This window comes from Azolla caroliniana, unplaced genomic scaffold, assembly GCF_043228905.1.
Source record: "Azolla caroliniana isolate FFs.n. ecotype wild unplaced genomic scaffold, voAzoCaro1.0.p SCAF_4, whole genome shotgun sequence".
Taxonomy (NCBI): Eukaryota; Viridiplantae; Streptophyta; class Polypodiopsida; order Salviniales; family Salviniaceae; genus Azolla; species Azolla caroliniana.
Window position 1 is genome coordinate 1,140,485 of NW_028230439.1, and position 15,332 is coordinate 1,155,816.

General features: G+C 36.4%; 1 protein-coding gene across 1 annotated transcript; it reads left to right on the plus strand.

The window, feature by feature from the left end:
• Positions 1 to 3,717: 3,717 nt before the first annotated feature.
• LOC147864682 (mitochondrial import receptor subunit TOM20-like) lies at positions 3,718 to 12,582 on the plus strand. The gene is made up of 7 exons (XM_087318807.1): positions 3,718 to 3,895; positions 5,748 to 5,823; positions 5,935 to 6,104; positions 10,499 to 10,546; positions 10,738 to 10,815; positions 11,132 to 11,293; positions 12,149 to 12,582. Exons 1-6 carry the CDS (start codon positions 3,797 to 3,799, stop codon positions 11,246 to 11,248), a joined length of 588 nt encoding a protein of 195 aa, XP_087174933.1. The 5' UTR covers positions 3,718 to 3,796; the 3' UTR covers positions 11,249 to 11,293; positions 12,149 to 12,582.
• The last annotated feature ends 2,750 nt before the right edge of the window (positions 12,583 to 15,332 follow it).

The window sequence follows — 15,332 nt, forward strand, 5'->3', positions numbered from 1 at the left end:
ACTTCTGTTCACGCCGAATATTGAAAAAAAAAACTCTAAAAAAAAACCCTAAAAGGAAAAAAAATCTAAACGAATATCACGTATCATACGCGAATGTATGCAAACGTTCGCATACGTCCACCAAGTTAGATGTATGCGAATATTAGGAACTATGGTATGAACTATAAATTGAGTAAGAAGTAAGAAGCTAACTAGGTTGGTTTTGATCTCTTATGTGCATTTCACATATTGGTGGAGATGCGGGGTACCGGTCCCCCACGTCTAAGCATCCACTTCTTCCTCCTCACCTTAGGTTGCCCACTAACTTCTTGTCCCATGAGATTCCCCGACCCCCCTCCTACACAATAGCCCTCTTGTCCCCCACCTCAGCCAAGTCCAAGTGGCCCTCAGTCCACAAAGAGGGATTGATCTTTCTTCACCATTTGATCTTTCCCCGATTCGGCACGGTAGCCCTCATGTCCCCCACCTCAGCCAAGTCTAGGTGGCTTTCAATCCACAGGAGGAATTGATCTTTATCTGCCAATTGCTAGCTTGTTTTCCGTCACTAGCCCCGTTCAACTATTATCTGATCGGGGCCGCCAATTCCACGGGGATGTCCTCAACGATTTTGCAGATCAACTAGGTGTCCAACAGGTGCTTAAGTCCCCATACCATCCTCAGACAAATGGCCTCACTGGACGCCTCAACAAGACCCTCAAGAAGGAGATTGCCACTTACATCGATCCATGCAACAAAACCTGGGATCAAATCTTGCCTTTCGTCACCCACACCTACAATACATCCGTATAGGCGTCGACACAGATCAACCATTTTCGAGCACTCTATGGGTGTGACCCTTGCCTCCCACCAAAATCTTCCATTGATGTCCATTTGAAACCTATCGACATGGATAATGCCACTTGGGAGCTCTATCTCCAACAAATGCTCCCCCTCCTTCGACAAGCCACGGCTCTTGTTTGTGTTCGTGTTCCTGTGACAAGCCACTGCTCCTCAGTCTCGTGTTTCTCTCAGGGGGGAAATGTGGTGTGCATGTGTTCCTTTGTTAAGAAATTGTTCAGTCAAATCACAATAAACGAACTGTGCTGAAAAAAAATTTCACAAATATGTTAGAAAATAGAACAATGGTGCATAGTGATTTGACATGGAAACCCTTCAAACAGGAGAAAACCACGGGAACAGAGCTCCACTATGTATAGTGGATATACAACACATAATGTTACAACACTCAGGGCTCTTGGCGTCTGTTGTTACATTACTTCCGACACTCTTATCTTTCTTAAGTGTCGAGAGTCCTTCTAGAAGTGTCTAGGCTTTTCACAATAAAAGCACACAGGCTTACCTCTGGACTTCAGTCTGGCTTGGGACTTTTCTCTCCTTCCTCTATCTGCTTGTTGAGTCACATTCGACTCCGATTGGGACAAAACTCCTTAGATGTCCTTCCTCATTGCCTCCTCATTTAGGATGCTTGTCTTCACCGTCTGTAAAGACAAGTTCTCTTCTTGACAGGAGGTGTTGAGTGTAACCACCAGGTTCTCCCAACTGTTCAGCAGTGTGCACATCAGCAGGATGGCCTGCATTGCATCATCCAAGGGAAACTTGGTCGCAACAAGTTGATTTACATACCCCATGAACGTGCTGATGTGTTCAACGATGCTCTCACCGTCTTTGTATTTCAGCCGTACGATTTTTCTCATCAACGAGGTTTTATTGAGCGCGTTCTTCCTCTCATATAGTCCCGATAGCTTCTGCCACATCTCGTGGGCATTTGTGCCATTCGCCACATGCTGAAGGACACTTACGTCGACGCACTGTCGGATGGTGGCCACTGCCTTTCTGTTTAGAAGTTTCCAATCCGACTCCAATACCCCCTTGGGTATGTATGCTCTGTCGACTGGCTCGTACAGGTCTTTCACGATGAGGAGTTCTTCCATCTTTATCTTCTAGTCGGCATAGTTCTGTGAGTTTAGAACTATCATACCTAGGAAACCGCTCACACCTCGTTCCATGCTTGCACCTCAAGCTTTGATACCAATCTGTTGAGAAATCGTTCCGTCGAATCACAATAAACGAACTGTGCTGAATTTTATTTTTCACAGATATGCCAGAAAATAGGACAACAATGGTGCACAGTGATTTAACGTGGAAACCCTTCAAACGGGAGAAAACCACGGGAACAAAGCTTCACTATGTATAGTGTATATACAACACAGAATGTTACAACACTCCTTCAAGTGTATCAGCCACACAGGGCTCTTGGCGTCTACTGTTACGCACACAACTATGGCGCCACGCTCTCTCTCTCTCTCTCTATCTCCCACGCTCTCACGCTACTTCTGTTCTACACGCCCGCTCATTTTTGCCGTAAGTGTATTTATACTTATACACTGTATGGGCTATTTACAAATGTAGCCTCTACTACGTATCATTATTATTATTGCTATAATAATAATAATCAAACTATAAAATAGTTGACTCATTGTTTTCGACTCTTCGACTTTTCGACTGTGGATCTTCCCTGTCTTCAATTGTCGGCACCTCGTAGTCATCGACTGTCAGCAACTTTTGGACAGTCGGTTCCTCCTCCCATTGGAGGGACATATTCCCAACAGAAATGTGGTGTGCATGAGTTCCTTAGTGCCACCCTTTAGCACACCCTTTTTAGGATGCATGTACCTAAGCCGACCAACCCTTTTAGCACACCCTTTTTAGCTAAGCCAACCCAAATGGGTACCTTTGTATCAACTATAAATTTAGTAAGGAGTAAGACGCTAACTAGGCTAGTTTTGATCTCTTATGTGCATTTCACAATATTTTGATGCACAACCTTGTGTTCATAACCTAAATTTGGCTCGAGAGAGAGAACAAAATGTTAAAAGCTCATTATCCGATTATTAGAGGGGGAAAGAGAGTAGAGAGAAGGTTTATCCACAATGTCCACCATGTTGATTATAATGTGAAAAGTAAAGAGAAATTTCTCTACAAGATCTATTTAGGGGGGGAGGAGGAGAGTCAAGAGGAACATTCACTATATACCTTTTTTAACATTCACGGAAGATTGATTGCAATCTACGATGAGGATCAAACTTTCGTTTGCCCTAAATTATGGCTATGGCGTAAACCACCAAGCCAATGGCCATACAGAGCTATGGCGAGAAATGTTGTCTATGGAGTTTGTTCAGACACACACAATACAATGTCTTATAAAGAGAAACTTTGTTTGCAGAGTCCACGCACGCACACACACGCACACACACACGCACGCACGCACACACACGCACTACAAAGTCTTTTAAAGAGAAACTTTGTTTACAAAGTTAATATACCTACACAATACAAAGTCTTATAAAGAGAAACTTTGCCTACAGAGTCTCCATACATGCACAATATAGAGTCGTATAAAGAGAAACTTTGTTTACAAAATGTGTACACACACACCACAACACACCACAATCTTATGAAGGCTAAACTTTGCTTATAGGCTACAGACACAATATATCTTGTAAAGAGAAACATTCTCAAGAGACACACACACACACACACACACAAAGGCAGTGAGTGAATGAAGGGGGGTAATTTGTGGGAAATACTTGAAAGGGGTGGGTAGGGGTATTTTGGAGATTAAGGGAAAATGTGGTGTTTGTTCCTTTAGGCTTTAAGCCTAAGCGCTCATGAAGGAAGAAGAAAACAAAGGCGAAGAAGAAACATACAGAAGGATAACTTAGCAGAAAGAAAGAAAGGAAGAAAAGAAAGAACAGAAAGGAGGGAGGGAGAGAGAGAGAGAGAAGCACTCGTGGCCATGGAGATCGGTCGCGATGATTACGAGCGTCTCATCTTCTTCGAAGCTGCCAGAGAAAAGGCTGCGGAAGATTACTGCAGGAATCCCCTCGATGCTGAGGTAAAGATGAACATCCACCACTTCGTTCCTTTCCTTTTAAACCCATTTGCTTTTGGTCCAAATCAAAGTGGTTTTTTGATCGTATCCTTGATTCATACCGATTCATGGAGTTAAACCGGAATTGAATCTGTGGTAGAAAATATGAAAAACGTAGAGACGATTTGAACTTCAGTGAACCTCTTGATACGGTGGCAAGAAAAAATTCATTGTTTATTCCCATTTTAATCTTTCTTTAGAGAGACTAATCAAACAATTGTTCTTTTACGAGCTCATAGATCTGAAAAAGTCATGGGTAGCAATTGTGTGTAGATCCAAGGAAAATAATAGAGGACAAATTATTGCCAAAGGGCTATTTTATGATTTAAGCTTTTTGAAAGATTGACCAGTTAATTGGAACTTAAGGATTTGCGAATAGTACTCGCCAAAGAAAAAAGACTAAATAATGGTTAAAATTCGAAAGAATAGCCCAAATTTTCATATTTATAGGGTTTCATTACCTATAGATATGTCCATCCATTTGTATTTAAGTATCCACCCATGAAGCTCCCTATTTGTTGAATGATTTACCCAATTCATTGGAAACTAAGGATAATACAAGTAATACTCGTCAAAGAAAAGGTTAAAGAATTGTGCAAATTTGAAAGAATAAGCCAAATATTTGGGTTTTATATTTAGTAATTACATCTGAGGTTACTTATTTATTGTCTCCAGTATAAATTTTATCTAATTCAGAAATTGCAGGTATGCATGTTCATAGTAATACCAGTATTTAAAAAAAAACATTCTTTCATGAAAAAGTTGACAACCTTCATTTAAAATTTGGGGAATTTTTCAAATCACAAATCGTCAAGGATTTATTTTCTTATAAAATCTCTTGTACTCTGCAGCTTTTACTGAAAAGTTCAATGTATTTTTCAAAATTTGGAGGTGCAAACTACATGAAACATGAGTTCTGAAGACTTTCTTTTCATACCATTTGAATTGCATCTAGAAATTTTCTTTTATGTAGATCTTTCCATCTTAGTGTTAGTGGGAATCCATGCTGAGTTGATTCATTAAAAAAATACAATTGTTTTGGGATTGCATCTTACATAGGCACAAAAATATGTATATAGTTGATATGGTTGACCATTCCATTGTGCATAGCACAAGAAGAATATTACCTTGATTTGAATCATTCACAATATACATTGAAGTTTATATATGTGAGGAACTATGTTATTAATCATGCAAATTAGCTTAATCGCAGTAATTAATATACCACAGGTTTAGAAATGGGTTTAATTTGAGGAGAAATAAACACAAGTTCTGTTTCTAAGTTTGGCATAAACAAGCTTTGACATTTGGTTTATTCACCCATCAGAAATGCATAGACATAGAATCCATCCCTTCCATTTTCATTCCTAGTCGCAAATTTAAAGCATATGAATGATATGTCGCGTACTTCATTGCTTCATTGCATTCTCTTGTAATGCCAAATGCCAAAAACATTATTTCATTAGTCGTCTCAATTAATGCAACAATAAGTAGTAGATGGGATAAAAAGAAATTAGAATTGATTATGCCCAGATCTCAGAGAAATAACAATGCTTTTGATAGTACTTCGACAATTCTAGCAGATATTTTGTTACCACTCTTGCTGACCACTTCTTGAGTTGAGTTATGCATGCCTTTTGATGTGATCATGGAAAACCAATGAACTTCAGGTACATCATATATCTGATATAGTGATGGAGTATCTGTGTTTCACACTTTCTACAATCTACGTAGAAATGCTTATGTACACGTCTTTTCTATTTAAATTACATCCATTGTTTCTTTATGTATGCTTTTTTTATTCAATTCAACACAGAACCTGATAAGATGGGGTGGAGCGCTTCTGGAGCTTGCTCAATTTTCAGGTGCTGGATCAGTTGACATGGTTCTAGGTTAGTATTGCAATGAAACAATGGGGTTTTGTCCTGCTATTTGGTCCTTTGATTCTTTTGAAGTAGTAAGTCACCAATGCCGATTGTCGTTCTTTGTTTTTGATGGTGAAGATGCTGAAGCGAAGCTACAAGAAGCCCTTCAAATCAATCCGAATTTGCCTAATGCACTTTGGTGTCTTGGCAATGCTCACACATCACATGGATTTCTTTTGTCAGAGCCTGATCAGGCCAATGAACTGTTTAAGAAGGCTGGCAAGTGTTTCCAACAAGCTTTAGAACAGGTATTGTTACATTTTGTGGCTGTTGTAGTTCAGTTTAAAGCATAGTAAATCATGGTACTGACTGAATCGATATTTCTTCTGGCCTTTCGTATGTGCATAATTGTCTGTTCATGAAGGATTTACTTTTCTTACATGAAGGATTTACTTATTGAGTTGTCTCACATGATAATATTCTGGTCTTGCACATAAATATGGTGCAGTAAATTTAGCCTCTATATTACATTTCATGCAGCTAATGTAAATCAGAAGGTCAGCTCACATATATACTTTAGAATCTACTCACTTCTAATACGTTGATTGAGTCAAAGTAAATTTCTTAGTTTACTGCTATTTTGCTCAAGCCTGCACTCTTCAAAAGTGAAAGTAACCTGTTATGCATAGATTGCTGAAAGTTGATAACACTGTTTAGTTGTCCCTTGCCATAGAACCATTTATATAATAATGGTGATTTTTGCATGTCAGCAACATGTGGACCCTCAATCTCATTCAAAGATATAAATCATCCAATGCCAATTTTTGCTGACATGAATAACTTGAACTTTTGAAGCACATACGCTATTCGTGATTTAGTTGAACCTCTAAAGCGCCTACAATTAATGTTGAAAATTCATTTCATCTACTTCAGTCGCTAAGTAGTATTAGCAATTTAGTCAAAACTCTAAAGTGCCTATAATTAACGTTGAAAATTCATCTCATCTACTTCAGCTGCTGAATAAGAATAAAACTCTTAACTTCTAAGAGGTGAAGGTGAAAACTGAAGATGTGCTTCAAAGAGTCTGATATGATTTGGAAGCTAGATGTTTTTTTCCTAGAGGTTTCAAGGATTCATCCTACATAGTTGATGACAAAGCCAGTCACTTTGAATTCTTCAGCCAGATTGGTTAGTTAACATTCCAAAGGCTTTATATTTGGATCCTGCCATCGATGACAAGAACCGATGGGAAATTGGGTCAAAATAGGGATACTGTCCATAGAAAAAGAATTTGCTGTTAACAGCATCAAGTGGATACATAGAAGAAGCTGGGAAAGTTTTGAAGCTTGAAGCTTCAGAAATTCTGGAGGAAAAATGGTCCTTTTGGAGTTTAGATGGCAATGAACACTCTCTGAAAAGTTGTATTTCGAGGCTTTATCTTTTTTTTCTAGTTGCACCACTTGTCATGCTTGTTTGATTTCGTTTTCTATAGCCAATTGTGGTCATATTTATAGTGGGTTATGATTTGTTTTGTAAGCTTAGGTTTCCTTCAGAATTGGACCACAAAAATTCTGAGACTTTAGATATAATCAATAAAGCCCCGCTTTGGAGTTATTTTCTACTTCCTATCATTTGTTCATAAGAGCAAAAACTTTTGTGTTTTATTGCCCTTGGAGTAGGTGAAGTCTAGTTGTGGTGTCATTGTTGGGATAATTGCTGCATTCTAAAGGAGACTGAGCAGCTCCTTTTAACGAGATGTCTTTCAATTCAAATCATGAAATAATTTTTAGAGTAACATCTGTCGAGGATGTAAGCATTACAAGAGCGGCTATGAATTCTGAAGATTTTAATGATGCCTTCATAAAATGATTGTCAAAAATGTGCTTGTAGCATTGTCTAAAGATAAGTGAAAGCCAAAGGTTATAAATAGAAGGCCGCATTATAGCTATTGGCAGGTGAATGCATTGATACTATAGAGCACATTATATTTGGTGGACAAAATGGAAGCACTTCTATTTTATGTTGTGACTACCTTTAGCTACATGCATCTAGTTTTAGGTACAGCAGTAATAATTCTTTATGTAGGTATGTGTCTTTGTTTTACTCTTGGTTTGCTCTCAATTTCTTGGAGTTTTGATGAAGACCTAGGGTTTTGACAATATTAGGTTTTAAACATAAGATTTGAGAAACCACATGGAACATCTAGAAGTTTATATACAAATATCTACTTGTCTGGTCCATCAGTAAATGGTTCTACAATCTGTTGTAATTTCCACTATCAATCAATGATAATGACATATTTGTGTGGGCGCTAAGTTTTGGAGCCTCTTAATTCTATGGTATGTACACATTTGTTGTTTCTCTTAGATTTTTGTTTTGTGCTAAGTGTCAAAAGGCTTTTGTATCCTATAGCTCTTTGAGAAATGAAATACACATTTTAGTGGCTATGTTCCCAGGTTTTCTCAAGGGGTGAAACTGTAGGATCTCTTTGGCAAGATGTCTATGCCTTAGGATTTAGAGGATGCATTAGGAAAAATACAGTTTTTGAAGCAGCGTGACATGAAGGGATACCTACTTTGGAGGATATTCCAATAAAGATTGGACCAAAAGATTTGAATTCTTGAATGATGTTTTACAAGCAACATTATGAGTTTCATGTTGCAAAATTGTCTAAAGAAGTTTCTAATTTCCAAAGGTTGACACGTTTATACTATGTTGACAACCTTCAACCTTTGGATGAGATCCAAATTTATCTCCATGCATATCTTCTGTGAGTTTGGTGGCAATACTGTTGCTCAAGGTTGATATGGTCTCAGCCCTCTGATACCAGCCAACTAAGTGGGCCTTTGTCGGTCTCATGCCTCATATGTGTAGCCCTCCATGCACTTATCATGCCATGAAACCCTCCATAACAATATCAGCCTTAGGTTTATTTATTCCTACCTTCATGCATACACATGTGGATATGATTATCTACAGGCTCTATTGAAGTGGTTCCTTATCCCCCATCTTATTGTTTTTACAATCCTGATGCTTCAACGGGGGCATTTTGTTAGTTGGGAAATCTGTTAAAAATATGTTGAGAATGCTAATACCGGCAGTTCTGTAGATTTGAAATCTTACAAGCCGATTATCCTCTTAGTTTGGATGCTGACATTTATGATAAATGCATGCAACCAGATATACATCAACCGCACAATATGGAGTCATCCAGGTCACTCATTGAGGTGATATTCTTTGGAAGAGTAGATTGACACTTAACTGGGAGTCCAAACTATTCTAGTCTTATAAAGCTATAAGTTGTAGTTTCTGTTTTCAAATGCTAACAAGTACCAGTGAATGTGCCAGGTTATGTGACTTTTCAATATTTGATGCATGTTGTGTTTGTTGTCTTATTATTTGTGCTTAGAAAATGAAACCTATATTTCTGTTCTGCTGCACTTCAGATGACTGAATACTAGTTTCATGGCGGTTCTTGTGGATGACTGTAGCAGGAATTCATGGGTATATTACTTGAGAATCAGGTTTGAAACATTTGAAAAATTTCCCAAATTATAAGGCCATGATGGACGTAGAATGAATGATATTTTATCAACTTTGAAAGTCCAAAATTATCCATGAGACCCAATAAATTACATCCAGGTGAGATGTGATACAGTATCCTGATAATAAGGAAAAGTATATGGAGAAAAGAAAGTCTACATAAGTTAACTACACTAGAAATGGAATAAATGGCACATCAAGCTGGGATACTCCTATAAATAGGTGAGAAGCCAGTAGTACAGCCACACATACAAAGCGAGGGGAGCTCATCTCAGGAGTTCCCTCATGTGGTCTAGAATAAAGAGCAATGATCATCACCAAACAACTTGTGATCCATTGTAGATATGAGTCTCCACACCTTAGTCGAAGGAAAACAGTTGGAAACACCAGCAAACGCTGGTGCAGCGACTCTGTTCCTTCTGATATGAGTCTTGCGAAAGTGGAGATAAGATGAGCGAGTGATCATATAACAAAAGGCTTTTATGTAAACTTAATTCAAAGAATTTCATTGCTGAAATTTGTTAATTCGAAGCATTAGTCTTCGTCTCATCCTGAAGTCAAAGAGGATTTCCATTATTCTCTTCATTGCTTAGATTATAACAAGGAAAGAGTTATAGGCACTTGAGTATACCTAATAGGTAACTGCAGTAGGCTCTTTCACTATTTCGATACACATCTTGGGCACCACAGCTATTGGCAATTTTCTTTGTATGGGTTATATTTTAGGTTTTATAGACAGTCAGTATGATAGCAACATTAAGGTCAACCTATGCCCTACCCACACTGGACATTCAGGTTTTATTCAGGCAACCTTTACATGGTTGTGATGACCTATGGGATATGAGAACATCTATATGTGCTCTTTTTTTAATACTTCTACTCTTATGATAAACAGTAATCTGCTGTTCATTTCTTGTAATCATTATTATATGGGTTTCCAGGTGTTTCATTAGTTCTTTTATTATGCTTATTTTTCAGAAGGTCAAAAGTAAATGAGTTCATTTGGATGACATCTTATTGCCATCTTGAAATCATTAGATTTAGATTTAACTTTAGTTTGGTTCAGGCTGGGTGATGTCATATGTGTGTTATGAAGTCACCAGTGTCGAAGATACATATTTTTAAGAGGATATAACTAACTATAATTTTCACATCTCAGGAACCGACAAATGAACTCTTTAAGAAGGCTTTGGAGATGTCTGCAAAGGTGTGTGGAATTTCTGAAGCTATGTAGTAATTTAGCAGTTACGACTCTTTTGATCATTCAATAAAGACGCTGCAATGCAGAATTCTCTCACATTCACCCATTCAATTAAGTCTACTTAATTACGGACCGTGGTTTATAAAGTTATTTATATTTTGATTAGGAAAAGCTCTGATGTTCACAAATAATCGCAGGCACCAGAATTGCATGAAGAGCTCCACAAACAATTGAGCCAGCAAACTGCAACTTCAGGACGGCCAGCAGCATCCAAGGTATGTGTATTACATTCAAATCTTGATGTATCCATTCTCAGAGTTTTTTCATTTAGTATTGATATATGAAACTATACTTATTCCTGGTCACTATCAAATTTGAGTAAGAGTGCTATAGCATGTACTCCGTGCCATGCATGATGTAACTATTCTCTCGTAGTATATATTTGATTTGATTCAATATCACAAACGTTTGTATCTATATGTCTATATGTTAAGTTCTCTTATCAGCAGATCTTCCCCTCTGGATTTGCATCCTAAAAACATTCCAGTCATGGAAAGGTAAAACTTCTGTTTTAATAATAATTTGTTGCAGGGTCCAACTACGAAGAAAAGCAGCGACCTCAAATATGACATTCTTGGTTGGATCATTTTGGCTGTGGGGATGTCATTTTGGATGAAAGTTGCTCTACAAAATCAAACTTCAAGCTAGTTTAGAGGCCATCTACATGCTCACATACCAATTGAATATTTTCAGGTGTGAATATTAACTTATATTTCTCTTTAAGATGTAAGATTATTGACAGTTTTAATTTCTCATCTCATGGGCGATTTTGGCCCTCATAAAAGTCATTGGTATATCGTTCTTTTTCTACCATAAATGGTTTTGAGCTGTAGTCCACTAACTTCATTTTTGCACTTCTCTTTTTGGACTAAATAGTCATGTCATTTTCTAAATATTTTTGGAAATATGTTGGAGAACCTCTCGATGTCCAATGGTTATCAACTTTCATCCAGACATTCTTAAGATCTCAGTGTTCTTAAGACAGTTTTCCTATTGTTAGTTATCAACATTTGTTAAGATTTCTTGAGGTCTTCTGCATGCTAATTATCAAGATTTATTCAGAAGGAATATTCCTTTTCGCTCGCTGACAAAACTCATTTAAGAATGCTTGAGACAGTCGTCCTTTTTTGCTAAGTCGTCAACATTCATTGAGAGTACTTACATCTTCCTTTTACTAGCGATCAAGATTCACTAAGAGTTCTTAAGGACTTTTGCTATTGTGAAAATTCATTCAAGTTTTAATTTTCCTCTGTAGTTGTCAAAATTCTTTAAAAGTACTCAGGATGATCTTCTTTTAATTTTCAACATTCATTAAGAGATATTAAAATGTTTTCCTTATGCTAGTTGTCAAAATTCATTGAGAATAAGTGATTACAGTCATTATCCTTGTGTTAGTTCTCAAAATGCATTAAGACTAAGTGATTATGATGATCATCCTTGTGTTGGTTCTCAATATGCAGTAAGACTTAGTTGTTATGATAATCATCCTTGTGTTAGTTCTCAACATTCATTGAGAGTTGTGAAAATATCCTCCCTTTTGGTTGTCAGGTTTGTGTCATGTTCCTTTTAAAGATGTGAGCGAGATGAGGGCCATGCCATGCCTGATTCCTTTATGTTGAGACCATAAGGTCAGGTAAAGACTTGAACCCAACAACTATGAAGTAAAAAAATTGATTGGATAAAAAAAAGAGAACACCAAAACAGATGATTCTAAGTACCTTTTTAACCGTTGGTAGAATATGAATAAGACTGCAAAAGCATTAACACATTCAGAGTCATTTTGCTGGAGTTATATATCATTTCTGATGCTAATTTCCTCACTAGGGAAGAGCATTAGATATATAACATACCAACTGGTAAACAACAGTCTTATGTAGTCATTCGGACACAGATTGTCCATCTGTCCTCTCAAGTCAGTTTAAAATGTTTTGCTTAAATATCTTGTAGCTTTTTGAGTTTTATTGAAATTCATGTTTATAAGAGCAGTATGCATCAAAAGTAACAATTGCGGAAAATGGTGAACGCTGTAACTAGATAAAATATGCATCAGAAATCACGTTTCCTATACGGCTGGCTAGATTTTTAGGAAAAAGTTTAGGCTGGAGGGTTTTAATACCCTTAAGCAGGTCATGGAGAGAAATCAACTGAATTCTACATTTAGATATGGCAACATGGTGGTGCATATGGCTGCAAGAGTAGCTTTTGAGTATTTGAACAAATATAATGAGAAGAATTATTTTGTATGTATTTGAGGGTTACATCTTGATGGAGTAGTGCATCATTTAAGTGTTGCTCTTCTCCTTTTTCCAGAGTCACTTACTACCATGCTTCAATTAAGATGTGGTTTATTTGATGTTTGAAATGCTAATATAGAATATGTGCATTGGTAACGTAGGTTTAACGTTTACAAGGATTGCTTTTATAAATTCATATAAAGAATCAATCGTGTTGTTGGTGATGTCATGCACACATAAAAAGAGGATTGGTAATTAAAATTTTGAATGATTGAATGAATCATTATTAGAAAAGAAAAATTGAAAGTAATAGGTGAGTATGGGAACCATATTAATGATATCTGAAACATCATGAACTCCCTCTTGTTTTCCCTTCTCTTTGCAGAGATATGTTAGTGGAACAATACAATCATGCCATTTAAATTGCGTTTTATCATTTGTTTTATTTGAGGCTTTTTTTATTTATTGATTGATTGTCCACCTTGCTTGATAAACTTCCTATTGTGTAATTATGAGTAAATTGGTAGGAATTGGATAACAAAGTCAATCGTCCAACTGAATTGGGATTTAACTAACGTATGCAATTTGTAAATGCTAAGTTGCATGATTTTAATATGATGTGATGCGACTCTTCTTTAGCAAATGGAATTCAATGAGTTATACTCCATTTCATATTTTGTTATGAACAATACTCTATGCATAATCATGGTATGTGATTAATGTCATACTTTTTGCGGAGGTAGAAAAAAGTTTGTGTACAGAAGGAATGGAATAATATACTCAAGAGAAGCATTGCATACAGTAAAGATTTGGTTAAGTGTGTGTCCACGTAACTGTGCATTTCTATTAAGTTCGCCTTTTATGGAGGGCAAAATTGAGATTTATTTTTTTTGTTTCATGACAAAATTGCATCAAATTAAGTGCAAATATTCAGAAACAATTATATCATTAATCAAAATTACATTTTTAAGAATTGTAATTGATGTATATAGAATTCTAGTAGGAAAGATAAATATGAATTAATTATTGAAAAATTTAGATCTAGCATGTAATGGTCTAGGTGAAAATGTTGAATAATAATGAAATATAATTATATTAAATGCGTAAATTGTGTGAAATTAGAAGCGCATGATTCATAAAACATGTATATCAACATCTTTTTATTGGATATGATATCCTAATCTATGGTGCGGTATTGATATATAGAGATTGACAAGAAGAGAATGGCTATTAGTGGAATAATGTCTTAACTAATATGAAGCACAAGTAGAGTTCATGCCATTGTTGTCTAGCCTCAATATATATGTACCAAACAATTCAAAGTTTTCTTTTTGGAAGAGCCATGTTTTTCAAAGAAACACAATTTTTTTACTTTTATTCAAATAAGGAAAAATAGCTTAAGGACAACAAATTAACCATCAACGCAATAACAAGTTAAGCAAGGACAACAAAGAACATTCCACCTAATAGCAAACTATCTACAAAGCCAACACATTGGTTATGAGTGGCTTCTCTTAGATGTCCCTTGTAGCCATAGCTTATGGGTCACCCACTAGGTTGAACCACTAGGTTGGGTGAACCACTAGGTTGGGTCACCCAATCTAGGACAATTGCATTGGCACATCTTTGATGCTTCCAAATCTCATCTTGAATACCATGAAGATTTTGTGAGATGGAAAAGTATACAACTCTATGAAGTAATTTTCTTAGCTTGATCCTTGTACATAGTCTTTTCATGATAACACCAACTTTACAAAAGTATGAAGTTTTTGAAGATGATTATAAGCATTAAGTGTTTTATAAACTTGACAAAATGTAAAAACAACATTATAAATCCATTCATTAAACAGAGTTGTATGTGTTAGTTACTCAGGTAGATGGTTGTTTCTTAAAGGTTTATTTACATGTTGGTTAACAATTATTGCATAGTAACTTGTGTCATAAAATTCATTGAATATTTGAAGATATATTTTTCTTGACTATACATTCAATTAAAACAACTTAAATTGTATATGAGACCATTATCATTGTTTGTATGTTTGTCGTCGTAACTACTCAATCAAGATCCGTTACACAAGCTACATTTATAGTATACGAGGTAGAAGCCTTGAATAAACAAAAATGAAATAAATCCATTGCTTGTCTTGCCGATTATAAATCTCAAGACAGGCATGCATGAGCAACCATGGGCTTGTAGTAAGCCATTGACCAATATGTATATTTGCATCTACTGCACAAAGGTGGTGGATACATGCATGTATTCTATGCACAAGCAACCTCATTGACTTATATAGTAAGCCCTTGTCCAATAATGGTCTAATACTAGTTTGCATTAATTCTTCATATGCATTATAAATGAAGGATGCTTTATTATTTAATGGAAGTTGTTGGACGGAAAACAATGAGTTAATAGGGTTGTGGACCATAAAAGACACACACACACACACACACACACACACACACACACACATACTAGTATGAACTATACATACCATATG